Consider the following 26,988-nt stretch of genomic DNA (forward strand, 5'->3'; position numbering starts at 1 on the left):
ACAAGCGGCAAACTACAGGAAATCAGGGAAGCCCCCACCCCTCAAAGTAAAGCGGAACTGCAAGCATTTCTGCAGTTGCTCAACTTTTACAATGTCTTTCTACCACAGAAGGCAACCATCGCAGAACTGCTCCATAGACTGTTAGATAAGATGACCGATTGGACCTGGGGACAACGCGAAGCCAACACATTTAAAAAAATAAAAAGCATTTTAACATCCAGCAGCATTCTCATTCAATATAGCGAAACACTGCCATTAACAGTCACGTGCGATGCCTCCCCCTACAGAATTGGTGCAGTCCTCAGCCACAAACTACCCAATGGAAGAGAAGCCCCTATCACATATTAGTCAAAGACCCTATCCAAGCCACAAAGGAACTACAGTCAGATAGACAAGGAAGCACTGGCCACTGTTGCAGGAATCAAGTGCTTCCACAAATACCTCTACGGGAAACAGTTCAATTTGATTACTGACCACAAGCCTTTGCTGGGTATCCTCACCAGGGATAAACCCACACCGAACATCCTCTTGCCCAGGATGTTAAGATGGACCGTATTCCTGGCCGCATACAATTACTGTCTAATCCACAGGCCAGGAAAAGACATTTCCAATGCCGACACCCTGAGCCACTTTCCCTCCCAGTTCTCGCTGAAGACCCAGCGCCATCCACTGAAGTTCTCCTAGTGAAAGCCTATGGCCTGGACTGATGACGTTGATGGAGATCACGAGGCTTACAGCTAAAGACAAAACCATGGTGTGGATTTCAAACTGGGTGTGGAGGGGATGGCTAGAAACCATAGAAGGGGATGAATTCAAGCAATTTAAAAACAGACAGGCAGAGCTGTCAGTGATCAAGGGCTGCCTACTGTGGGGGGGAGAGGGTGATCATTCCCCCACCGGTAAGGACTAGAGTACTGACATTGCTACACAAGGGTCACCCAGGGATTGTCCGCATGAAGGCCCTTTCCAGAAGCTATCTATAGTGGCCAGGACTAGACAAGAAGGTTGAGACATGGGTCGCTACCTGCACCCTATGTCAAGAAACCCGACCATCACCCCCAGTGGTGAAACCTGTAAAGAGGGAAACAACCACCTCCCCCTGGGCCCAGATACACATTGACTTTGCCGGCCCCTGCCAAGGACAAACATTCCTGATAGTGGTGGACGCATACTCTAAGTGGTTGGAAGTGATCATTATGAAGTCAACCACTACAGAGGCCACCATAAGAGCACTCCGGAGACCGAAGAAGGGCAACTGTGGGACAGGTACATTGACCAGATCAGAGGCCGGGTCACTATCACTGACAACCAGCCAGAAGCCCAACACGCACCACCAGAACCGGCCCTGGCAAAGACCCTACCCACAGAAGACACTGAAAGAGGTAACTGCCTAGCCTTAAACCCAAACAGAACATGGGGACACTTAGCTTTAGAAGAGGAGGTCCTGTGGTGTACTTCTGGAACCTCAGGCTCAATGGGCCCTGCCGCGCCACAAGGCGACTTCAAGTCTATTCCACAGGCAGGGCCCAGAGCAACAGCAACTTATGGCCATTTTTCACATTTATGATTGTTGCACATTTATGACGGTCACATGATCAAAATTCAGATGCTTGGCAACTGACTCATATTTATGACAGTCGCAGTACCACTGGGTCATGTAATAACCTTTTCACAAGCAAAGTTGGGGGGCCTATTCACTTAACAACTGTGGTAAGTAAGGTCATAAAATGGAGCAAAATGCACTTAATAAATGCTTCACTTAGCAACAGAAATTTCGGGCTTAATTGTGATCATAAGTCGAGGACTACCTGTATAACAAGAAAGAAGCATTTTAATATGCTGAAAGATACAGACACTATTATACCATCTTTCAGTTATTTCTGGTATTTTCAGGTATTTTCAGTTATTCCTGAAATATCCTGCAGGTTAGGTGCCATAATCCTATGAGAAGATCTTTAAACAGAAGCCTGTTTTTGACACATTTCCAAACTGGATTGAACTGATTAAGTATACATTTGAAAAATACATAGCATTAGACTAATTCAGAAAGCCTCTCTTAGAGCCCCACTTTCTCTAACTGTCCTAGTCTTTTTTTTTTTAATAAAAGATTTTTATTTTTATTTTTATTTTTTTACACATCTCTTCATATGAGCAATGTGGTTCCAGATTACAACATTTATGCATAGTCATTATTACATTTTCAACTTTTTTGTTTAACATCACATCAAGTCATCATCCATTTCTCTAATCTTTAAATAAGTTTCCATTTCATATTTCAATTCATCAGTTCAATATCAAGATCATTTCATCCTCACATCTATTTTCAATTCTTTATCCCCTAATATTTCCATTTTCAGCTTACCTCCTATTTTATTTTACATTATACATTATTATCATCATTAACTTTGTCAAGACCAATATATAGTAAACAATCACAAAAGAGTAAAAATAATATAAAATTAATATATTTAGGTTCCACATGGTATATCCTCCAATCTACAATATATCTTATATTTATTCCAGAGATACTCATTTAACCATTTCATATTTTTTCTTTATTTCCACTTAGCCAAGATTTATCTATATAATTTTAATAAGTTTTCATTTCCTTACTTTAAGTATATAAATACTTTACATTCCAATATAACCCCTTCTAATTTATCATATTTCTATTTTCCCATGTCCTTTATATAATTAATTACATTTTCTATTTCGTATATGCACCAAAAAGAAAGAAAAACAGAAAATTAAATTTCACTTTTTGCTTCGATTTAACCAAATCTAACCTATAAAGTTTGTATAATTAGCATATTTTCTCCCAGTCTGTCATGTTCTCTGTTTTTCTATTATCATTTAAATAATCAATTACATGTTTTAGAATATATATATATATATATATATATATATATATATATATATATATATATATATATATATAAAAGAAAGGATTAACAGCAATAACTTAATGTTTCTCACTCTATCTTCACTTTTCTCATATATAATTATATAGTAGTTGTATTTTTTCTTTATTTCCACTAGCCAAAGTTTACCTATGTAATTTAATAAATTTTCATTCCCCTGTTTTTAGTCATAAGATAATACTCTCATTATAAATACTTTATGTGCCAATATAATCCCTTCTAATTTGTCATATTTTCTATTTTCTCATATCCTTTGTATAATCAATTACATTTTCTATTTCATATGTACACCAAAAAGAAAAAAAAGAAAGATAGAAAATTAAGTTTCCCTTTTTGCTTCCCTTTAGCCAACTTTAACCTATAAAGTTTATATAATTCACACTTGTTCAATTGTAATAACTTGTTTTCTCCCAATTTGCCATATTCTCTGTTTTTCTAATATCATTTGGACACTCAATTACATATTTTAGAATACATATATATATAAAAGAAGGAATAATAACAATAGAACTCATATATAGTTATATAATCTTAGGGTAATTCCCAGTAAGTTTTAAACTTCAATCTCCCCAGACTGTATTTCTAATATAATTAAAAGAAGAAGAAAGTACCAATATTCATTTCCATGTGGTATCCCCCTTTTATACTATCTCTAATCCTTATCTCTAAATCTCTCTGCCTTGTCCTTTCTTTTAGTTTTAGCCAGCTCTCCCTTTTCCAGGTTTCCCTGGTCTTTCCTCTTTATGCCTCTTTTTCTCTCTAATATTATTTTTATTTTCATCTGCCGATCTGGCATCTTTTCCCCCGACCTTTCCTGTTCTCTTTTTTGGAGTATCTTCTTATACAATTTCTTCTTCTGCTGCTTAATCTTAGGAACATTTTCCCTTTTGTTTATTACCTCTATCATTGGTATTTTAAAATTAGTTCCTTTTATGTCTTTTGGCCGTATCCATTGTTCTCCATGTTTGTCTGAGCTGCTTTCCTCTTCCTTTGACTTCTCCTCCCTAGGCTTCTTTTATTCTTCTGCAAACTGCATCACCATTACTTTGACTGCCAGTATATCCAACAGTCTTATTCTTTCTTTTAACATTCCTCTCACAGCTTCAGTTCCGACTTAGATTCTTTGCTTGTTTCTTGCATTTTTAAGTTATTCTTTATTTTATTAAAAGTCAGAATTTTTTGTTGTAGTCCTTAGATCTCTGTTTATCTCAATTTCCCTTCCTTCTGTCTCCTTGTCACAGTCAACACCAAACAGTCGCAAGATGTTACATTCATTTAACCTTTGCTGCAATTTCCCACCCCCTCATTTTTTTAGGCTTCCAGGATTCCTGTCTTTTATTTTATTTATTTCTTCTTTCGCACGTTTATAAGACCAGTAATTTTCCATAAAATCACAGAAGAGAAAATGTCTTTAACCATTAGACGGCGCTCTATATCGCTTCCACTTTTCAAAGTTCTTTCTTCCCCCCTCTTTTCAGTAATATCAATGTTAATTCTTACCCATTAGTTGTTGTTTTTTAGATATAATCAATTCCAGGCAAGTCCAGCATTCTATTCAATGTCTAATTAATGCCAGTTTCTGTATATTATTCCAGATTTAATCTCTGCTTTCATTGTAGTTCTTTTATTTCCAGTTTTTTATTTACCTTGTATTTTCCTCTTCTTTTCCATTTGCCGTGGTCATACTCTTAAATGAGGTCCCTTTCTTTCTGCTTTTCAGGGTTGTCAAAAAAAAAAAGTTCAAGTTCTTTTATCTGGTTACACACCACTCACCACTTCAACACTCCAGCACACACTTAGGTCCCAGCAGCTTCCCGTCTTCAGGGCAGCCATTAAAAACTGCCTCTTCTCCCTGTCTTCCAGGAGAGCATACTTAGCCAGGGAGGGGAGATGCAGCTTCCCTTAACCCAGTTGGCAGTCTCTCCCTCTTCCCCAACCCCTCTGAGGTGGGTTAGCTGGATCCGGTCCCGTAGGGACCCTTCCAACAGGGTAAGCACGGATCAAAGCCATGCACAATCGTGGTCTCTGGTCCGTCTTAGATGGAAGCACCACCAGAAGTCTAACTGTCCTAGTCTTATAGAGTTCAGGTCACCATCATTCAAGCTATTGGAGCCTTTAAGATCAACACGTGAAACATTTTTGGCTCAAAACCACTTGCTACTTCATAATGGAAATTAACTTTCGGCATATGGTGTCCTAATGAGCAAAGGAAGAATGGGTGGAATTTTTGCCCCTGACCAAGAAAACAAGATTTGTGTTCCAGCACTGAGATGCTAACAGATGCTCTGCTGGTTTGTGGGGACATCAGAGCAACAAGTTTTATAAATACATTCCTGGAGTGAACAGAGTTCCTAAAGCTATTGTTTTTAATCTGTTAACAATACCATGGTGTAAGAATGGTATTCAGTGGCCTACATAAACCTGGTGCACAAATTTCATTCTATAGGCTTTCAACTGCTTTTTGGAAATTCCATAGACTTAAAGTAAGTGTCAAGTTCCAAATATATGCACATACAAGGCAAATAGAAACTAGTAATTCTAAAAGCAAAGCATATGGAAATTCAGCTAACAAAACAGTTGCAATGTTTCTGACTCAATGAAAAAGAGACAAGAATCACATGGGAATTGTTGGACGTCTTGAAGACTTAAATCATTCTAATATGATATGCTGTATGATTCATCCAAAGGCTCTTTAGAACCCTATTTTTATTTGCTGGCAGTTTCCTTCAACCTTCATGTTGGAAATAGTTTTATGTGATGGCTTAGGGAGGAAGTAATGTTTCTTTCCCAGAAGGTAAAAGGGATCTGCAGAATCCAAGCAGCTGTTTAAAACAACCTGGTATGTTGTTAATGTAACTGCAAGAGATATTATAACACTCTTCAACTCCTTGTCTGATTATACCATAATCAGCAAGCATTATACCATAATCAGCAAGGAATTAAAATTCAGCAAAATTGCTAGAACACATCCTTAGTTTTTAAGAGAGATTTCAAAGCTGAAGAGTACAAATATAATTATATTAGGGAGGAGCAGGCATATATTCATACAAATCCTTGCTCAATATAAATTATTATCCATAGAGAATCCTGGACCAGTGACTTTATTGAATCTATCCTCATCTATGGCTTTAATTTGCTGTGAAATCCAAATTAAGAAATAGTTAGTGCTAGTGTTTACTTTGCAGTTCAGAATAAGAAGCCCACTGACTACTGCAAGACAAGCAATATTTGTTGAGATCACAATGGTTAATGCTACACAGAAAAACATTTGCAATTGGAAGAAAGGAACATATGAGTCCATCACTCAGTTCTTGTACTAAAGGACGCTATAGACCTGTGATGGTGAACCTCTGGCACACATGCCACAGGTGGCACGTAAAGCCATTTGTGCCAGCATGCGAGCCGCAGGCAAACTTACCTCACTGCACGCACACCTCACAGCTGATTTCCAGCATGTTTGAGGCCTTTTTCAGCTGCCAAGAGGCTTGAGGAAAGCCTATGCAGCCCAAAAAATAGGCCCATTTCATCACTTCCTATATTTCTGGAAATACCGGAAGTGATGAAACAGGCCTATTTTTTGGGCTGCAGAAGCTGCAGAGGCTTTCATCAAGCCTCTGGGAGGCCGAAATGGTCCAAAAATCAGCTGGGAGGTGCAGTGTAGGTAAGTGGGGGAGGGGATTGCACGCACATGAGCAGGGGGTGAGGGGGGTGCACATTGACTTCTGAGTGCTGGCACGCGACACTCCTTTTTGGCACAGGAGCCCAAAATGTTAGCCACCACTGCTATAGACTGACTGACTTAATTCATTCTAATTAAGTTTAACATTTGAAAACCTGATCCCCAGTACAGGTTGTCCTTGACTTATGATTGCAATTGAACCCTAAATTTCTGTTGCTAAGTGAGAAATTTGTTAAGTGAGTTTTGCCCCATTTTACAACCTTTCTTGCCATAGTTGTTAAGTGAATTACTGCAATTGGTAAGTTAGTAACACAGTTGTTAAATGAATCTGGCTTCCCCATTGACTTTGCTTGTCAGAAGGTTGCAAAAGATGATCACATAACATTGCAACTATCACAAATATCAGTCAGTTGCCAAGTGTTTGAATTTTTATCATGTGACCATGGAGATGGGGCTATGGCTGTAAGTGTGAAAAATGGTCATAAATCACTTTTTTCAACGCTGTTGTATGAGCAATTAGTAAATTATAAGTAGATTTTTGGTAGATTTCTGTCCCTGTTGAAGGAAAAGTAACCTGCCTGTCTTTTTTATTATGGACAGTCTTCATTAGTAGAGCAATAAATGGGACAAGATTTCCAGTTTACTAACATAGCTGATAAACCTCTAGAAATATTATTTTCTGCAGATGAAATGTCATTTGTTTTAAGAAGAAGTTGTTTTCAGGAGTAAAGCATTAATAATAAGACAGAGATTATGTAAGCACTGGACTTTTCCCCTTCAACTGAAAAAGAATGAACTTCTGAAAGCTAGGCACTTCAAAAGGAATTCTTTATTGAAAGGAAGTAATCCCAGTACTAGTCAAAGCAGAATCTAAGATGCTTCCAGGCATACAGTAATAGATAAAGGGAGTTAGAACCCCTCCCCTTATTTAGATGTGGATTCAGTCAAACAAAGAACCAACATGTTAATTCTCCCCTCCCCTTTTCTGGGAACGTATCTTAGAAGAGTTTCCCAGGAAGTATCTTCCAGAGCTGGAAATTTTATGGTCCGTTCTCCTCTTGCTATCTCTTCCAGAGGAGACAAGTTTCTAGACATCTGGCTCCAATCCTCCAGTTGTATATTATATGCAAGTTTTACAGATTCAATATAAGATTTAATATATTCAGGTTACATTAAAAAGGATTATTTATACCAACTTTCCCCCCCGCCCTTCTTCTTCTATTGAAGAATGGCAATACTGCTCTCCTCAAAAATTTGAGAAATCCACCTGGAAGACATAAAAGATGTGTTACATTTACAACTTAGGATGGTTTGTGAGGGTATTTCAGGAGGAACCTCCATAGTAATGTGGGTAGTTTTACATGTTGTTTGGCTACCCACTCATTTTCTGAGCAAGGAAGATATTTCCAAGCTACTAAATATTGTGTGGATCCATGGTGAGTGCACAAATCAAGGATAACTTTAATTTCAAAATGTTGTTCCCCATGTACCATAATGGGAGTTGGAGGTGTGGGAAGGGGGCGTATCTAAGGTTTGAAGTTAGGGGGCGTGCATAAGCGCACCAACGTGCCTACCGTCCCTGTCCTATTGTTTCTCTTATTCTATTATTTTTCTTATATGTACCCATTTCATATATTCACAACTATGTATACACTTGTACTTATTATCTTGTAAACAATTGACAAATCAAATAAATAAATAAATAAATAAATAAATAAATAAATAAATAAATAAATAAATGAAGTGATCTCTGGTTTGAGTAGTATTGAGTGAAATACTGGATGAACCTGTCTAAGTGTTTTGGGAAGTAGAAGCTCTACCGTAACAGGGTTAATAATTCTGGAGATGGAAAATGGTCCAATGAATTTAGGTCCCAGTTTCTTAGAGAGTTGCAATGATTTTAGGAATTTTGTGGACAAATATATGTGGTCTCCAACATTGAATGTTTTAGGATCACAATGTTTTTTGTCTGCTTGAGCTTTAAAAGCTGCTCTAGCCTCTTGTAAGGCTAGTCTGACCACTGGCCAAGTGGCTTGCAAATTATTAATCCACTCCTTAAGGGAGGGAATTTCAGGTTCCTTGGTGGGTAGTTCTGGCATGGGGTTGAATTCTTGGCCTGTGGCTACCTGGAATGGGGTGAAACCAGTGCTGCTGTGGACTGAGTTGTTGTATGCTACCTCTGCAAAAGAAAGAAGGTCAGTCCAATTGTCCTGTTGGTAATTAATAAAGCATCTTAAATATTGTTCTAATACACTGTTCTAATACATGATCGTTCTGCTCCGCCGTTAGTCTGGAGGTGATTGGAAGATGACAAACCCTGGGCAGAGCCTAATAGGTTTAAAAATGCCCACCAAAATGTGGATGTGAATTGTACACCCCTATCTGAGATAATCTGTTGGGGAGCTTCATGAAGGCGATAAATGTGTAATAAAAACATCTTTGCTAAGGCCTTGGCTGTTGGGATCTTTTGGCATGGTACAAAATGAACCTGTTTTGAAAAAAAATCAGTTACAACCCAAATGACAGTATTTCCTGCACTTTCAAGGAGCTGCGCTATAAAGTCCTTTTTGAGAGACAGCCACCAAAATTGTCTTTTGATCAGGTGCAGGGTTTTTACAAAACCAAAGTGTCCTGCTATTTTTGAATCTTGGAATGTTTCATGAGGTCCATCCTCTGGCTGGCAGGGACGTAAAGTTTGTTTTCTACCCAGGCTAGACCATCTTTGAGTAAGCAAGTGTTTTTGTTAGCCTGGTCCTTAAGTAGTGCCTCCTTAAATATTGAAGTTGTTGCAGTCAGTCAGTGATTCTTTCTTCTCTTGTTCCCGGGTAATTAGTTTGGCTGCAAGTTCGGTTGGTTGGATCATGGGTTTTATAACTTCAATCTTTTTGCTGTTGTATTGGGGTTTCCTGGACAGGGCATCTGCCAAGAAATTGTTTCCCCCTGGGAGATATTTGAGAGTGAAATTAAACTGTTTAAAGTATTGAGCCGACCTTGCTTGTTTTTCTGAGAGTTTCCGTGGAGTTTTCAGGGCTTCTAGATTTTTATGATCAGTCCAGACTTCAAAGGGGATTTGGTTCCCTTCTAGGAACTGTCTCCATGTGAGGAATGCCCATCGCACAACATATGCCTCTTTCTCCATATGGCCCATCTTTGCTCGGTTCCTTTCAGTTTCTTGGAAGGACAAGCACATGGTTGTAACTGTCCATGTCCATTCTTTTCGAGTAGAACTGCTCCAACCGCTACATCGCTAGCATCTGCTTGGATGACAAATGGTTGTTCAGGGTCTGGGTGTTTCAGGATTGGTTCTGCTGAGAACAGTTGTTTAAGTTTTTCGAATGCCGCTTGGCATTCGATCGTCCAGGGAAGGGGTTGCCTCAGTTTGAGTTTCTCCCCCCCTTTCATTTTTAACAAGTTCATGATGGGGAGGGCAATATTCTCAAAAGCTGGAATGAATTGGCAGTAAAAGTTTGCAAAACCCAGGAAGCTCTGCAGTTGTTTGCAAGTATGGGGCAGTTCCCAATCGATGACAGCTTTTACTTTTTGTGGGTCCATCTCTATTCCCTTTTGGGATATTCTATATCCCAGGTAGTCAATTTTTTCTTGATGGAGTTCACATTTAGAGAGTTTTAGAGAGTTTGTCGTTTAGGAGTTTTGTGGGAACTGCTCGGAGTAACTTGATGTGTTCTTTTTTTGTTTTGATGTAGATTAAAATATCGAGATAAACAAGAACCCTTTTGTACAAAAAATCATGGAGAGTCTCATTAATTAATTGCATGAACATGGCAGGTGCTCCTAATAGTCCAAAAGGGAGCACTTTAAATTGGTAGCATCCCAGTGGGGTGTTAAAAGCCATCTTCCACTCATCCCCTTCCCTTTTTCTGATGCGGTAGTATTCCTGTCGTAGGTATATCTTTGAAAAAAAAATTCCTTTAGAGAATGAGACATGTATTCTCCACACTGATCGTATTTAGAGTTTTGTAATCCACTCATAGACACAAAGAGCCATCTTTCTTTTTGCGGAATATTACTGGGGCTGCTATTTTTGGTCGGGTTTGTTCAATGAAAACCCTTTTTAGATTTTTATTGGTAAATGCTCTGAGTTCTCTTAGTTCGCTGGGGGACATGCAGTACATTTTCTGTTTTGGAAGTTTAGCCCCTGGTAGGATTTCAATGGCACAGTCTGTGGCGCGATGAGGTGGGGGTTCATCAGAAGCCTCCTCGCTGAATACTTGAGCTAAATCCTGGTACTCTTTGGGAATGTTAATGGGTTCAGCCAGCTGACCTGGCTGGTTCTCTGTTCTCTGTTCTCTTTCTTTTCCTTTCCTCTGGGCTGTTTGCAAATGCTACATGTTTCTGGAAATATATGGTTCCTCTCATCCAGTTTATTTTTGGATTCCATTTCCGTAGCCATGTGAGTCCTATGACTAGTGGCCCTTCCATTCCTGGTGCTACAATGAATATGAGCATCTCACTATGGTTCCCTAGTCTTGTTTTCAATGCTTCTGTGGCAAAACTGGCTGGCTCCCCCCCACCCCCGCTATACTTCCATCTAATTGACAGAAAGTGATGAGATTTTCCATTTTCCTTAGTTGGATTCCCAATTTCTCTGCTAGGGTGGGGTTGATTAGGCACCGGGTACATCCTGAATCCAGTAACGCTGCAACTTCCTCCCTCTTCCCTCGGTTGGGGATAAACAGTCTTAGGGGTAGAGTGAGTGGTTCAATTGGGTCACTTACCAGCAGGTCATATTCCGGATCGCTTTTGGACTGGCTCAGGTCTCCTCAGGGCATTGGGGATTCTTCCTCTGGGTTGGGGGAAACCGGAACCTCGCAGCTTCTCGGCCTCTCAGACCAGTTTCTTTTCCTCGAGGGTTGGATTTTCCAGGTTTCCCTCCTGGTGGGTGGTCTGGGTTTCTGGCAGGGGTTTTAAAACAGCATTCTGCTATGCAGTGCCCCTCTCTTTCACACTTAAAGCAGCCAGGTGGTCTTGGAGTCATGGTGGTTTGGGGTTTGAAAAATTTCCACTTTCCCTGGGGTGGGGATCTTCTCCAAACTCTGCCACTGTGGTACTGGTTATGGGTCATGTCTATCTCCGCCTCTTCTGCCAGCAGGTACCATTCATGCAGGAGGTTTGGGGCCCCACAGGCCAGGCAGGCAGTGTACAGGTCGCCGTTGAGTCCATCTTTGAACGAACAGACTAGGATATCTTCTGGCCAGTCGACTCAGCCAGCCAGGTCACAAAATTCCTCGGTGTACTCAGCTACCAGGTGACAGCCTTGCTTTACAACTCTAATGCAGTTGCGGGCTTTTCTGTTGGTGAGGGGGGTCTTTGAAGCGGTGGCATAGGGCTGATGTCAGCTGGTGCTCCGTTCAAAATCCAAGAAAAAAATACTTAGACTCTTGTAATTAGAGAAAAGATATCTTTTACTGGAAGTCAGTGGTAGCAACAAGAAAATTCTGAATCTGGGGAAATAGGCACGTACATCACATATATCAAGGGAGTGAAATGTTCCCACCCCCAATAGTTCAAACGGTTCTTCCAATTAAAAGTTGTGAACTTCATCATATGGACATCTCCAGGTGGTGATGATTAGTTGACCTTGGCTTACTCAGATAAAGGTTTGCAGTTGCACAGAGAAGAGAAAGCTAAGCAGGAATTAGAAACCCTCCCCAGTTTATACAATATCAGTTAGTAACACTTTCAGCTCACGTCCCATACATTTCCCCCTTCCACCCCCCGTTACTCATGACAGCCAGAAAGAAGCAAAGGAAAGGAGGAAGATCTTGAAGGCTGACATTCGGCCCTCCTGGAAAAAAGACGTTAGTCCTATGAAAGAGGGAAATATAAAAGGCACGACTTAATAACCAGTTAACATAAAAGAGACACGTATCTAGGTTTTATCAGGATAATTAGAATGAAATGCTCTGACAAGCCTAGGGGCTCTAACATCTTTTTCATTGACCCACTCAGCCTGGGACAAAGGAAAATGCTTCCAAGCAACCAAATATTGGAGCCAACCCCTCCGTCGTCGAGAGTCTAGAATTTCTTTAACTTCAAAATGTTGTTCGCCATCAATAAGCAATGGTACAGGAGGGTCGGTCTGGATCGGTCTCAGATCGGAAGTATGTTCAGGTTTTAACAAATTAACGTTTAAAACCGGGTGAATTCGTCGAAGGCTTTTTGGTAATTTCAATTGGACTGTCACAGGGTTTATAATTTGTTCAATTGAGAAAGGACCAACATACTTAGGACCAAGTTTCTTTGACTTTTGAGTGGTTTGTAGATATCTGGTGGACAAAAAGACTTTATTGCCCACTTGATATGGGTTTTGTGGAGTCCTCTTTTTATCTGCAAATTTCTTATGAGCCCAATGTGCATCATCCAATGCTTTACGAGCGACTGGCCAATTAAGCTGGAGTTATGTTATCCATTCATCTAATGACTGAATACTAGGCCTCTCACGAGGGAGTTCAGGTATGGGTACAAAGTCTTGTCCCGATGCCACCTTGAAGGGGGTAAATCCAGTACTACTATGAATAGAATTGTTATATGCCACTTCAGCAAATGGTAAAAGGTCAGTCCAATTAGAATTAGAGCCACTTTAGAATCATGAGCTTGTTGTAAGATTTGGCTCCTCAGTTTCTCTGGCACATACAACTTGGCTCCCACCCAGGCCAGGCCATCTCTAACTACAGTTATTCGAATGAGCCAGGAACCAATCATCGAGTTTTAGAGCATCCTTTAATTGCGCAGTCAAATCATTCGATAGATCCATTTCCTTCTTCTTCTTTTGGGCTCTAGTAACTACTGGAGCTGCCAACTGTTCGATTGGGACAATCGGCCATACTACTTCCTGGCGAGCACTATTATATTGAGGTAGTCTAGATAGAACATCTGCCATGAAGTTCCTCCCCCCTGGAATGTACTTCAATGAAAAATTAAACTGTTTAAAGTACTGAGCCCAGCAAACTTGTTTGGGGGACAGCTTCCGGGGCGTTTTCAAGGCCTCCAAATTCTTATGGTCGGTCCACACCTCAAACGGGTGTTTTGCTCCTTCCAAGAAATGTCTCCAAGTGAGTAGGGCCCAACGAACTGCAAAAGCCTCTTTTTCCCACACTGCCCACCTTTCTTTCAGTTTCAGATAATTTACGGGAGGTATATGCACAGGGTTGTAAAATCCCCTTCTCATTCATTTGCAGCAATACAGCTCCCACCGCCACATCACTCACATCGGCCTGGATTATGAAAGGAGCATCCATGTCCGGGTGCTTTAGCACTGGTTCAGCAGCAAACAGTCATTTCAGCTTTTCAAAGGCTGCTTGACATTCCATGGACCACTCCAGTGGCTTACTAGGCTTTGGTTTCACATCCCCTTTGGTTTTTAGGAGGTTTGTGATAGGCAGTGCTATCTTTGCAAAAGCCAGGATAAATTGTCGGTAAATATTGGTGAATCCCAAGAAACTCTGAAGTTGTTTTCTGGTGCGTGGGAGGGGGGCATTCCAACATGGCATGCACCTTCCCTGGATCCATTTCTATGCCCTCATGTGAGATGCGATACCCCAAATAGTCAATTTTCTCCTGATGGAACTCACATTTGGACAATTTAGCATACAACTTAGTGCCTCGGAGTTTCTTTAAGACTGACCGCACCAGTTTCACATGTTCATCCCAAGTCTCTGTGTAGATAAGGATATCATCAAGGTAGACCAAAACCCTCTTGTATAAATGTTCATGTAAAACCTGATTAATCATCTGCATGAATACTGCTGGGGCCCCCTGTAGGCCAAATGGAAGAACACGGAACTGGAAACAACCTATCGGGCAGTTAAAAGCGGTTTTCCATTCGTCCCCTTCCTTAATTTGAACCCAGTAGTACGCTTCTCTCAAGTCGAGCTTCGTAAAAATCTTCCCCTTGGCCAGGTGGGCCAGCATGTCCTTCATCAGGGGGAGGGGGTACATGTTTTCCACAGAAATGGCATTCAGGTTTCTGTAATCAACAGAAAGGAGCCATCTTTCTTTTCACAGAACAGTACTGGGGCCGCCACCTGGGGTCTAGCGGGCTGGATGAAGCCACGTTTCAAATTTTTATTGATAAACGACTGCAGCTCTTCTAATTCCCGCGGTGTCATCGAGTACAGCTTTGGTTTCGGGAGTTTCACCCCAGGTAAAAATTCAATACTACAATCTGTTGAACGATGAGGGGGCAGCTCATCTGAGGCCTTCTCACTGAATATGTCCTTTAAGTCCCAATACTCCTCCAGAATTTTCTCCTCCCCCTTCAGGTCTTCCGTACCCGTGGAAGCTAGGTCAATAGGATTCTGGAGTTTCAGTTGAGATTGCCCCACCCCTTCCGGCCGCTGGTCGGTACGTATACGCAATGACCCTCTTCTCCAATTGACATGGGGGTTCCATTTCCGGAGCCAGGGAAATCCCAGTATTGGCTGTTCCATCCCAGGGGCCACAATAAAACACAGAGTCTCGCTATGCTTCCCCATCGTCATTTCTATAGGTTCCATTATGAAATGTGCAGGCCCGCCCCCACCACTGATCCATCCAATTGGCAAAAGGCTATGGACGTTTTTAAAGGTTTTAGTCTTAAGCCCATCTTCTGTACTACTTCCGGGCTGATCACACACCTTGTGCACCCAGAGTCTAGCAAGGCCGGCATTTCCCCCTTGGCCCCCGATGCAGGTACCGTTAACTGCACTGGAATGGTCATAGGGCCCTTGTTTGGACTTACCAATGAGTCATCTTCCGAATCGACGTCACTCTCTTCAGAGGAGGTCAGAGTTCCCAGCCCCTCTCCCTTCGGATGGGCGACCTCTACAACCTCCCCTGTCTTAAGCGCCATTTTGCGAGGCTTTGCTGAGGTTTTTCTGTTTTTTTTTTCTCCTCTTGGCGCCCCCTTTGGTTCCAACTTGGCCCAGCAGTCTGCAGCCCGGTGACCTTCCTTCCCACATCGGAAGCAAACAGTAGTCTTGAGTCTTTCTGCCATCCCTCCCTTTTGGGGTTTGAAGGCTTCTTGAGGATGTGTGGGGGAGGGCTTGCTCCAACCAGAGCCTCCCCGGCATCTGTTTCGGGTTAAATCAATTTCTACCTCTGCTGCCAGCACGTACCACATCTGCAGATCATTGGGGTCTCTTCTGGCAATGCAGCTCTGGTGTACATCATCATTTAACCCATCTTTGAAAGCTTCTATCAGGGCTACTTGGGACGAGCCTCGAATATGACACGCCAGCTCTCTAAATTCCTGGGTGTAGTCGGCCACTGATCTCCGCCCCTGATTTATGGTCTTCATCCTAATCCTGGCCTTACGTTCTGCCAGTGGGTCCTCAAACCTGGCCCTCAGCACAGTCATGAACAGGTCATAATTCAACAGCTGGGGAGCATTATCACTATGCAAAGTCACCATCCACTTTGCAGCTGTTCCTTCCAGAGCCCTTGTAACACATCTCACTTTGGCTGCTTCTGAGGAAAAATCCCTTCCGTGTTCTTCCATATAGCTCCAAACTTGTGCTAGGAAAAACTCTAGCTCTTTGGGATCTCCCCCATATTTTACTTCCAGCGGAGGCAACTTGGGAGCTCTACGCCTTCTAGGAATTACACCTCCTGCTGGGGGCCCCGGGGCTGCTGCTGGCTGTTGCACTGGCCCAGGTTGATTTATGGGGGTGGCTGCTTGGCTTCTTCTGGCTGGGGCTGCCTCCCCCTCTCCCTCTCCCTCATACCTTTGTGCAGTGTGAGGTTCTCCAAAAGCCTCATTGAGGAAGTGCCTGGCTTGGTTTAGTAAAAAGTCTCTCCTTTCCCTCTCTTGCCATGGCTTCTCTGTTCCACGCCGATGGGTAGTGGTGACTCCTGGGGGAGGAGGCTCCTCTGGATCCTTCCAACCTACTCCCAATGACCATTTGGGCTTTACAGCTGGTTTTTCCTCAAGGTTGAGCTCTGCTAACAAGTCAGCTTCCCTTGCTTCCTCTTGGTCGCTGGCTGGAGTTGACATGATGTTCAGACCCCCTCAGAAGAAATTGTATTATCTCTCCGGGTGGGCTGATAGGGTGAGATTCAGAATAATGTCAGCTGGTGCTCCGTTCAAAATCCAAGAAAGAAATACTTAGACTCTTGTAATTAGAGAAAAGATATCTTTTACTGGAAGTCAGTGGTAGCAACAAGAAAATTCTGAATCTGGGGAAATAGGCTTCATCACATATATCAAGGGAGTGAAATGTTCCCACCCCCAATAGTTCAAACGGTTCTTCCAATTAAAAGTTGTGAACTTCATCATGTGGACATCTCCAGGTGGTGATGATTAGTTGACCTTGGCTTACTCAGATAAAGGTTTGCAGTTGCACAGAGAAGAGAAAGCTAAGCAGGAATTAGAAACCCTCCCCAGTTTATACAATATCAGTTAGTAACACTTTCAGCTCACGTCCCATACATTTCCCCCTTCCACCCCCCGTTACTCATGACAGCCAGAAAGAAGCAAAGGAAAGGAGGAAGATCTTGAAGGCTGACAGCTGTCATGAATTGATCGAGGTTCCTCAGTTCTGGGGTGTTGATGTTGTGGAGTGTCACCATCCATCTGGCTGCTGCCCCTTCTAGGGCCAGGGTGACAACTTGCACTCGGGCCCCGCTGGGTCAGGAAATTCTGCCCGTATTCTTGCATGTAGTTGAGGACTTGCGCCAGGAAAAATCCCAGTTTCTAGGGGTCTCCATCGAATTTTACCCCCAAGGTCAGGACCTTTCTTTGCAGTTGTATGTCTCTGGGTTGGCCAGGGTTAATTCCCTGCTCTGGAGTGGCAAGGGGTTGGGTACCTGGTATGGCTGCTGGTCCTCCAGCTTGTTCCAATGCCTGATCATTCTCCACTGAGAGCTCAGGTTCTCTCAATTTCTGGTTCACTTGCTCTCCTATGTTAGTGACCTGGTTCATCCCTCACATTGAGGTCCTCCAGGGCTTCCCTCACGAAGCGATTTATGTACCGTTTCAGTCGGTTATCTGCCAGTGGTTCCTCGACCCATTCTTCCTGATCAGAGAGGGCCTCCAGCTCCATTTTCCACCCAGGTTTACAGTTACCCTGGGTGAGGGTTACTCCCCTGGTTCTTCCATCCCAGTTGTCTCTCTTTCCTACACCTTTCCTACACCTGGGGCTTTGTGGAATTTTTGTAGGCAGCTTCACCGTCTTCGATGGGGTACACAAAGTCCATGTCTGGCTGGGTAGCTGTCGAAGTTTCTCCCCAGCATTTGGCTTCCCCTTGCTCCTTGCTATATTCAGACATTTTTGCAGGGTCCACTCAATAGAGTGAAGTTTAAAAAAAAAAACCTCTCCGGGTTCACCTCTATTATAGATTCTGCTTTATGTAAGCACTGGACTTTTCCCCTTCAACTGAAAAAGAATGAACTTCTGAAAGCTAGGCACTTCAAAAGGAATTATTGAAAGGAAATAATCTCAGTACTAGTCAAAGCAGAATCTAAGATGCTTCCAGGCAGTCAAACAAAGAACCAACATGTTAATTCCCCCCTTCCCTTTAGAAAAGTTTCCCAGGGAGTATCTTCCAGAGCTGGAATTTTTTTTTTTAAAAAAAAAAACAAGTTTTATTAATTTCAACAACAAACAAATCATTACATATTTAAATCTTTCCTGTAATTCCACAAAAATTTCCCCAATATTCTCATAAAACACAAACAAACACAAACAAACATATAAAAAATCTTTTAGTAAAGTACCTTGGCCCCAGTTACCTCTCTTTGTATGGGCAGCGCATTTCACTCTTCACAATTCTATCTTATTTAATCCATCTTAATTAAATCATTATATTTATATCTTTTGCCCTTTCATTATCCCTCTATCTCTTCTTATAATAAAAAGAATTTCTCCTGAAATCACTAATCAGAGTATGATGCCTTTCTATCCTCCCCCTTAGTTAGTAAAAGTAACATTCAACATAACAAATACCCAATTTGGTTCTGCTTGGTACATTCTATCCACCAAAAATGTTTAAATACATTGTATCCTCCTTTCCTTCAATATTTTATTACATTTTAAAAATCAATCATTATTAAAAACTTCAACATTTTAATTTCTTATTAAATCTTAAACCATTCTAATTTACTATTTCAAATATAAATGTTACAATACCATCTTCTGTACCTAGCAGAATCTTTCTTACAGAAGTTTATATTTCATCCTTTGTCCCTAAAAAAAATTCCTCTTCTCCCATCCAATTTTAAAACTTTGAGGCTTTTCTCCGCCTTTTCCCTTTCTTTCTTCCCCCACCAAATCTTCCTACCCCCGCTTCTTCTTCTAACCTCTGCCTTGCTGGGATTCCTTCTCTGTTGTGTTCCCTTTTTCTCTTGTTTGCTATCATTATATTTACTTTGCATCATATTTTTCTCTTTCTCAAATGTTTTTTTAGATCTTAAGTCCTTCATTTTCCTTGCTCTCTTCCTTCCTTCTTTCTTAGATAAGTTTTGAAATTCAATAAAGATGGCGTCTTCGTCTTTTTCTTGTTGTTGTTCTTCTGTTTCCATCTGTTTCATTGTCTGTTGATAATTAACCAGCACCATTTCTAGAAATAGAAAAGCTTTTTCCATACCATCTTTACAGGCTGCTTTTGTTTGCTCATATTCATCCCTCAGATCCTCAGAAGGAAAAGCCATTATAAATAAATCTTTTCTTTTCTTTATTCCTCTTTCTTCTTACACCAACCCGATATTCAGAGAGAAAGGTAAAACAATCCCAAAGTCCACAATCCTCAATAAATCCAAGCAAGCCAAATTTCCCCTTCCTCTTCCAGGGGTGGTATCAAACAAAAAAAAAGAGAGTCCAAATCTGTATTTTAAAGCCTTTTTAAAATTATGTTTCTGTCCTCAAATCTTTAAGGCATCTCCTCCAACAAGATCCAGATTTATATATTTTCTTTGTCCTCTCCCTTCCGGCTTAATTCCGTCGGGAGGGAGAGTAAACTTTCCTTTCAGCACCTCAAAAATTGCCGCTTTTTTTTCTCTTGTGGAAAAAATCATCAAAAACCCATCTTTTCCAGGAATTAAATTAGATAAATCTCAAAGCCCTGGGTCGACCAAGAATAACTTTCACTTTTAATAACTTTCCCTTCTTCCTCCTGCGCATACTTGCCCGGCTGCCGACTTCTTTGTGGCGGCCATTACGGACCGCCGCTGCACGTCCTGGTAAAAGGGGTTCTGCCGGCCAGGGAGGGGGTCTGCAACACCCCAGACCCTTCCTCCGGATCCCCTTACCTTCAGCTACCCCTGCAGGGCAGCCTTGCTCCGCACCCGTCCGGATCGGAGCCCCAAAACGGCTAGCGCGGCAGGGATCGCGCATCTTCGCGAATCCCTACCGCTCGCGAAGCCGACAAACCGGAAACTCCCAGAGCTGGAATTTTTATGGTCCCTTCTCCTCTTCCTATATCTCCAAGTGGTGACAAGTTTCTAGACATCTGGCTCCAATCCTCCAGTTGTCTATCATGTGCAAGTTATACAGATTCAATATAAGATTTAATATATTCAGGTTACATCAAAAAGGATTACTTGTACCAACTTGTACCCTCTTCTTCTTCCATTGAAGAATGGCAGATACACGGATCTGACAGATTAATTGTCAGGAAACAAAAGTATTGTTGCAAAGAGATTTGAAATAAACATAGTAATAATTACATGTCCCAAAACAGCCAGTGGAGTCTTGCCTCCATATTGTGGGTTTTTTTTAAATTAGAAGAACACAGTATACCGTGAGAACAAAAAAGCACACCAATCAAGAATAAAAATGAGTTTTAAGACTTTTTGAAGATCAAGTCCTTGCTCAGTTACTCGATGCCTAACTTGATCTAATGTATTTCAAAATACTAAAAAAATATTATATATAAATAAATTGGAGAGTTCTATCTATGCGTAATATATTGGAAGAATGGGAAGATGGTTTTCATCTTGTCTCCCATTAGGTATATTTCCCAAGCCTTCCCAGCCTCTGACACACTTTGTCTCTGTGCTGCTTATAACTACCAAAAGTGTAGTTATTTTAAAAGAAAACAACCACAAACTTAAAACTGGAAGGCTTTCACATTCAGTAAATAAACAGGGTGAATCATGTCCTTAATTGATGTGGAAGACAAGATTAAATCCTGCTTTGCTTACTCAGATGTTTGAGGATGGACATATTGAAATCTTCTCTGCTCACACCTATCTGTTGGGAGCAGAGAGATCCAGTGTCTTTGGGGAGCTCTGTTATTGCTGGGGAATTGAGAAGTCCTCACCACATGCTAGAAATGCTCTCAAATACATATTTTTAGATTATATTCTAAAAAAAATATTCTAATTCCAAATTAGGCATGGGCTGCCATGTTGAATTTTTAGTTAAAGTTAGATCCAGTCACTTTCAGTTGTGGTCTTTTAGTACTGACTGGTTCTTGCTAGTCTCCAAGAGACTGCCATTCATATGCTAAACTCTATAGCTTTTCAGCAGGATCATTCTTGGGCTTTAGAGTTTGATTTTGCCAAAACAAGCATTAAAGTAAAAGCTATTGAAGAGCAAATAGATGTTTCTTTGGTTGCATCCTATTAAAATCTATACAGGAGAAAATTACTTGCTCAAATGAATAAAATCTATAGCAACTAAACGGCTTTCTGCATATAGAAGAGCATCTGATTAGTAAGATAAAATGCCTTACTCTCTGCAGTGCTTTATGCAAAATATATTGAAAGCATGTGCTAAAGTCCAGGGCTATCAAACTCCCGGCCCACAGACTGGATGCATCATGTGCTGGCCACACCCATGCCCAGTTTAGTGAAGGAGGAAAAAGTTCTGATACGTCATGTGGCACCATTGTGATGGCGTGAGTTTGACACCCTTGCTTTAGTGGGAACTTGGGAGCTCCAAAATAGGTGTTTATGTTTTTACTGAGTCTTGATACCATTTTAGTTGGTTCTTGTTTTATTGTAATTCTTTATTTTTGTTTGCTCTCTCCCAAAGTTTCTCAGATGGTTAGGTGGCAATATAAATTGGATTAACAATTAAAATAAAAATTCTACATTCTACATTTATATGTAGAACAAATGTCTATTGGTGAAGTTCTAAAATTTTAGTATTTCCTTGCATACAGCAATGGCAGCTGAAATAAATGTTGTGGCTGTCCTGGAAATGTCAGTGTTCCTGTTTAACAGTAAAAGCAAAGGAAACTCTCCTGAAAACAAATGGAGTTTCTGCTAGAAACTGCTGTTATAAGGGTAGGGTGTAGGTTGTAGCGAGCACAGCTCTGTATTTATTTGATTTGAAGCACTTTATTGAAGATTACATCATTTCTTTGTAGCTATAAATCTATCAGATTGCTAAAGTCCTATGGGAAATAGGAGATAAATGACGTGAACGGTCTTCTCCGCTGCCTTGTTCTTAATATGAATGTTTCATAATTATGCTACGTAATGCTAACATAATAATGTTTCCCAATTGGCTTGTTATTACTTAAAGGATACAAGGAAGCTTCTTGCCATCTGTCTGTCTGTGTTACACAGAAATCATAGCATATCCTGGGAAAGAACTAAAAAAAAACTCCTACTGAATTTAAATCTCTAACATGTCCATCATACACTAGAATAATACATATGATGTTTTACATCGCTTCTGTGCTACTCATTATTGTATTGTTTGTATTGCTTTGTCATTTTAAAATTATTTTAGTTTTATATTTCATGTAGAGAACTTTGGTTACTGAGTGGATGATAAGTATACTTAATCAATAGAGCAATATCACATTCTTTTTTTTTTTTTTTTTGAAAACAATTTTATTGATTTTCTACAAACAAACAAGACAAACAAAACATTAAAACATCAACTCTCTTATGCACGTACAGTGTATCGGTTGGTTCATCAGTTTTGTGCATTCATTTCGTAGTCTCAATTACAATTATATTACATAACAACTCATATTGTCAATCCAAACTTATATATCCTAATATCGCTATTAATAAATCATTTGACTATACTTTTAATCATTCATGCTTTATGAGATAACAATACTTTAAACAGTTTATTCTATAACAAATCATATAATCATACCAAATCTATCCTAAAAACACTTTATAGATATAATGTCAAATAACATTGGCAAAAGAAAAAATAAAGGTATTCCTTGCTATCTAACTTTCTAAATATTCTATTATCGTATTTTGTCATCTAGCCACTGATAAAAAAGATCCCAAATTTCATAAAATTGTTTATCCTCTTGCTCTCTAATTTCAAATGTCAATCTACTCATCTCAGCACATTCCAATATTTTCTTAATAATTTCTTCCTGTGATGGTATTTTCTCATTCTTCCAGTTTTTAGCAAATACAATCCTAGCCGCTGTTAACACATTTACAATCAGATATTTCAAATCTTTACTATATGTAGCTGGTAAGATTCCCAATAAAAAGAACTCCGGTTTCAAATCTATACGTTTCTTTGTCATTTTTTCCAACCACATGCAAATTTTAGTCCAATATTTTTTAGCGTCCTCACAAGTCCACCACATATGGTAATATGAGCCAGGTATCTGATGACATTTCCAGCATTTTTCAGATTTGTTCTTGAACATTCTTGTTATTCTTGTCGGGGGGAAATGCCACCTGTAAAACATCTTATACAAATTTTCCTTATATGCTGTTGACATTGTCATTTTATAATTTTGAGACCACAATTTTTGCCATTTCTCTAAATCAATCCCATATCCAAAATTCTTCCCCCAAACAATCATAGTTTCTTTAACTTGTTCTTCTTCTAATTTAATTCCCAGTAAATAACCATATATTTTTTTAATCACCTTCTCATCAGTACCCATCAAGATCTTATCTAGATCAGTCTGTTTATCATAGAATCCCTATGTTTTAGAATCTTCATCATACCTTGAATGTATTTGCACATATGAATACCAATTCATCTTTACTCTAAATTTTGTATCGATTTAAGTTCACCCTTTTCATCCAATAGTTCCCCATATCTAACTGTTTGTTCCTTCTTATAAATTATAGGATAGGAAAATGCTTCAGTAGTCGATAACCAAACTGGAATTTTCAAATAACATTGTCTTTTTATCTTCTCCCAGTTTAACCACAAAGACTCCCGTATATAATGTCTTCTAAAATAACCCTGTGTTTTAGTTCCTTATACCATAAAAAAGCATGCCAACCCAACAGCAAGTCATGACCTTCTAATGTCAACAATCTAGTCTTTCTTAATGTTATCCATTCCTTAACCCATATCAAACTTGCAGCTTGATAGTACAATTCCCAATTGGGCAGGCCAAAACCTCCTCTAATTCTAGCATCTTGCAAAAGCTTTAGTTTTATTCTCGCTTTCTTACCTTGCCATATATACTTCAACATAATTTTATTTAAATCATCAAAATAGTCTTTTCCGAGCCTAATTGGTATTGTTTGAAAGAGAAATAGGATTCTGGGTAAAATATTCATCTTAATTGTTGAAATTCTCCTATTAATGACAATTGCAAGTTTTCCCATTTCTTCAAGTCTATAGCTATCTGTTGTTTAAGTTTAATATAATTATTCTCTTTTAATGTGCTACATCTTGCTGTCAAATGTATCCCCAGATACTTAACCTTATTCGTAACTTGGATTTTCAACAGGTCTGCCAGTTCTTCTCTTTGTCTCAGTAGCATGTTCTTTGTCAAAATCTTTGTTTTGTCTTTATTTATTTTCAAACCAGCCACCTCACCATATATCTCTATCTTTTCCAATAACTTTGGAAGATTCTAACAGATCTTCCAAAATAAAGACTAAGTCGTCAGCAAAAGCTTGCAGTTTAAATTCTTCCTTTTTAATTTTCATTCCTTTTATGCTTTTATCATCTCTAATATTTCTATTCAACACTTCCAAAGTCAATACAAATAGCAAAGGAGATAGGGGACATCCTTGTCTTGTGCCTTTTCTTATATTAATAAAATCTGTAAGTTCTCCCTCCATCATTACCTTTGCTGTCTGTTTATTGTATATGGCTTCTATTGCTTGGACAAATTCTCTGGCAAAACCCATCTGTTCCAATAGTAATAACATAAATCTCCAGTTCACGTTGTCAAATGCCTTTTGAGCATCTAGAAATATCAAAGCCATTTGCTTTTCAGGATGTGCCTCATAATATTCCAAAGTATCCAAGATTACTCTCATATTATCTCTAATTTGTCTCTTTGGCAGAAATCCATTTTGATCTGGGTGGATGAAATTATTTAAGTATTTTTTAAGTCTTTCTGCTAAAATTGAAGCAAAAATTTTATAGTCTGCATTTAATAGAGAAATAGGTCTATAGTTCTTAATTTGCAGTGGATCACTACTTCTACCTCTGCCTCTCCACCAGCTGGACAACGCTTGATTCAGACAATGTTGAAGCAAGATAAAGAACAAGAAAAAGTGACTTTACAGATGATTATGCAAGGAATCCAAGATTTCAAGACAAAATCAGACGCCATTGAACAAAGAATAGAGAATATTGAACAAAGAACAGGGAAGACTGATGAAAAAATTGAAAATATTCAACAAATGATGGCGAAGTATGATGAGAGATTCCAAAAAATTGAGGAAGAAGGTGAACAAAGAGAGGATTGGAAATATTGACAGCAGATTAACAGTGGTTGAACAAGATAAAAGTGGGATGTTGAGGTGGGAGATGGAGAGGTCAGAATTCTATCTCAGATTTCAAAATATAGAAGAAGAAAAAGGACAAAACTTGGCTGCGATAATGATAGAAATTTTGGCGGATGCGTTGGAAATTACAGAGGAAAAGATGATGGATGGAATAGATGAGGTATACCGAGTTTTTACAAGATATGCGATGAGAAATAAATTACCAAGGGAAGTCCATATTAGATTTACCAAAAAATCCATCAAAACACAAATACTACAAGTTGTAAGAGAGAAGATATTGAAATACAAAGGGAAAGAGATTGTGGTTTTAAAACAAATACCCAGAAGAGTGAGAGAGATGAGAAGAGAATATCGATTCCTGACCAAAATGTTATTGAATAAGGAAGTGAATTATAAATGGCTGATTCCAGAAGGATTAATGTTTACGTGGCAAGAACAGAGACATAGAATTGATTCAATTGAGAAAGCAAAACTTTTCTACGCAGAATTTTTTGGAAGGAGAGAAGCAGAGGCAGAGAAAGAGGTCTCATTAATTGAGTTTCAAGAGGAACAACTGGAGATTGAAGAAGAGGAAGGTGCAGTAGGTGGACAGGTGGATAGTAAAGAACACTGTGAAGTGAGATCCACGAGAGCTGTTAGACCTAAATATAAAGCATAATCATGGAAGAAAAAAAATTGATTACAATGAATATAAATGGACTCAATTCAGCTGTTAAAAGAAGGAAAACTTTTCATAAATTAGAGAAATTAAAATTTGATATAATTTGTTTACAAGAAGTACATATCAAAAAACAACATGAACAATTGTTAGTACAACCAAAATTAGGGAAAATATTTACTTCTTTGACTCAATGTAAGAAAAGAGGAGTGGTTCTATACATCAAAGAGGTCATCCCAGCAAAATTGATTTATACGGATGAAGACGGAAGAGTATTAATGATGGAAATAATGGACAATAATATAAAAATACTCTTGATTGCAATTTATGCTCCGAATGATAAACAAGAAGAATTTTATAAAAAATTACACATGAAAATAACTGGACTGGACTATGTTAATATAATTATGATGGGAGACTTTAATGGAATTGTGGACAATAAACTGGATTATATAGCAACAACAACAAAGCAAAATAGAAAGACTCTCCCTAAATCTTTTTTTAAAATGACAGATGAATTAATCTTAAAAGATATTTGGAGAGAAAGAAATGTTAAAGCTAAACAATTTACTTTTTACTCAAATAGACATTTATCATGGTCCAGATTGGATATGATTTGGATCTCATCAGAATTAATATCTAATATTCAAGAAACAAATATTGAAACAAGTACTTGGGCAGATCATAGCCCAATGACAATTAAATGGAAGGGACAAAAAAAAGATCGAGATGGACGTTAAACAATACTATTTTAAAGAAAAAGACTTTACACAATGGATGGAGAAAGAATTGGTTTTTTTCTTTAGGGAAAATAAAAAGAAGATACTTCATTGCAGAATGTTTGGGATACAATGAAGGCATATGTTAGAGGTTTGATAATAGATTATATAAGAAGAAAGAACATTAGGAAAAGGAAAGCTACTAAGATCTTGGAAGATGAATATAAAAGACTTGAAAAAGAATTACAGAAAATGCCACAGAAAAAAGGAAATTAAATTGAAGTTGGATATAACTAAACATAAAATGGAATTAATAGAGAAAGAAGAATTGGCGCAGAAAATTAGAAATGCTAAACAGAATTATTTTGAAGACG

General features: G+C 39.3%; 1 protein-coding gene across 1 annotated transcript; it reads right to left on the reverse strand.

Annotated features, from left to right (window-relative positions):
- Positions 1 to 579: 579 nt before the first annotated feature.
- LOC148133105 (uncharacterized) lies at positions 580 to 16,594 on the reverse strand. The gene is made up of 3 exons (XM_087956152.1): positions 16,486 to 16,594; positions 15,237 to 16,245; positions 580 to 787 (listed from the first exon to the last, which is right to left on the reverse strand). The coding sequence occupies exons 1-3, from the start codon at positions 16,592 to 16,594 to the stop codon at positions 580 to 582; spliced, it is 1,326 nt and encodes a 441-aa protein (XP_087812278.1).
- Positions 16,595 to 26,988: the final 10,394 nt, after the last annotated feature.

The sequence above is a fragment of the Notechis scutatus genome, chromosome 1 (genome assembly GCF_049901735.1).
Source record: "Notechis scutatus isolate UNSWTSFEM ecotype Mainland chromosome 1, rNotScu1.2, whole genome shotgun sequence".
Classification (NCBI taxonomy): domain Eukaryota; kingdom Metazoa; phylum Chordata; class Lepidosauria; order Squamata; family Elapidae; genus Notechis; species Notechis scutatus.

What these genes read in the sequence shown, in the direction of transcription:
- LOC148133105 (XM_087956152.1), bottom strand. Translation starts at nt 16,594, where the DNA reads ATGTCAACTCCAGCCAGCGACCAAGAGGAAGCAAGGGAAGCTGACTTG. An exon ending in CAAATGGTCATTGGGAGTAG is followed by an intron (nt 16,246 to 16,485) that starts GTTGGAAGGATC and finishes AACCTGGGCCAG; the next exon opens with TGCAACAGCCAGCAGCAGCC. An exon ending in CTAGACTCTGGGTGCACAAG is followed by an intron (nt 788 to 15,236) that starts GTGTGTGATCAG and finishes TATGGTTTCTAG; the next exon opens with CCATCCCCTCCACACCCAGT.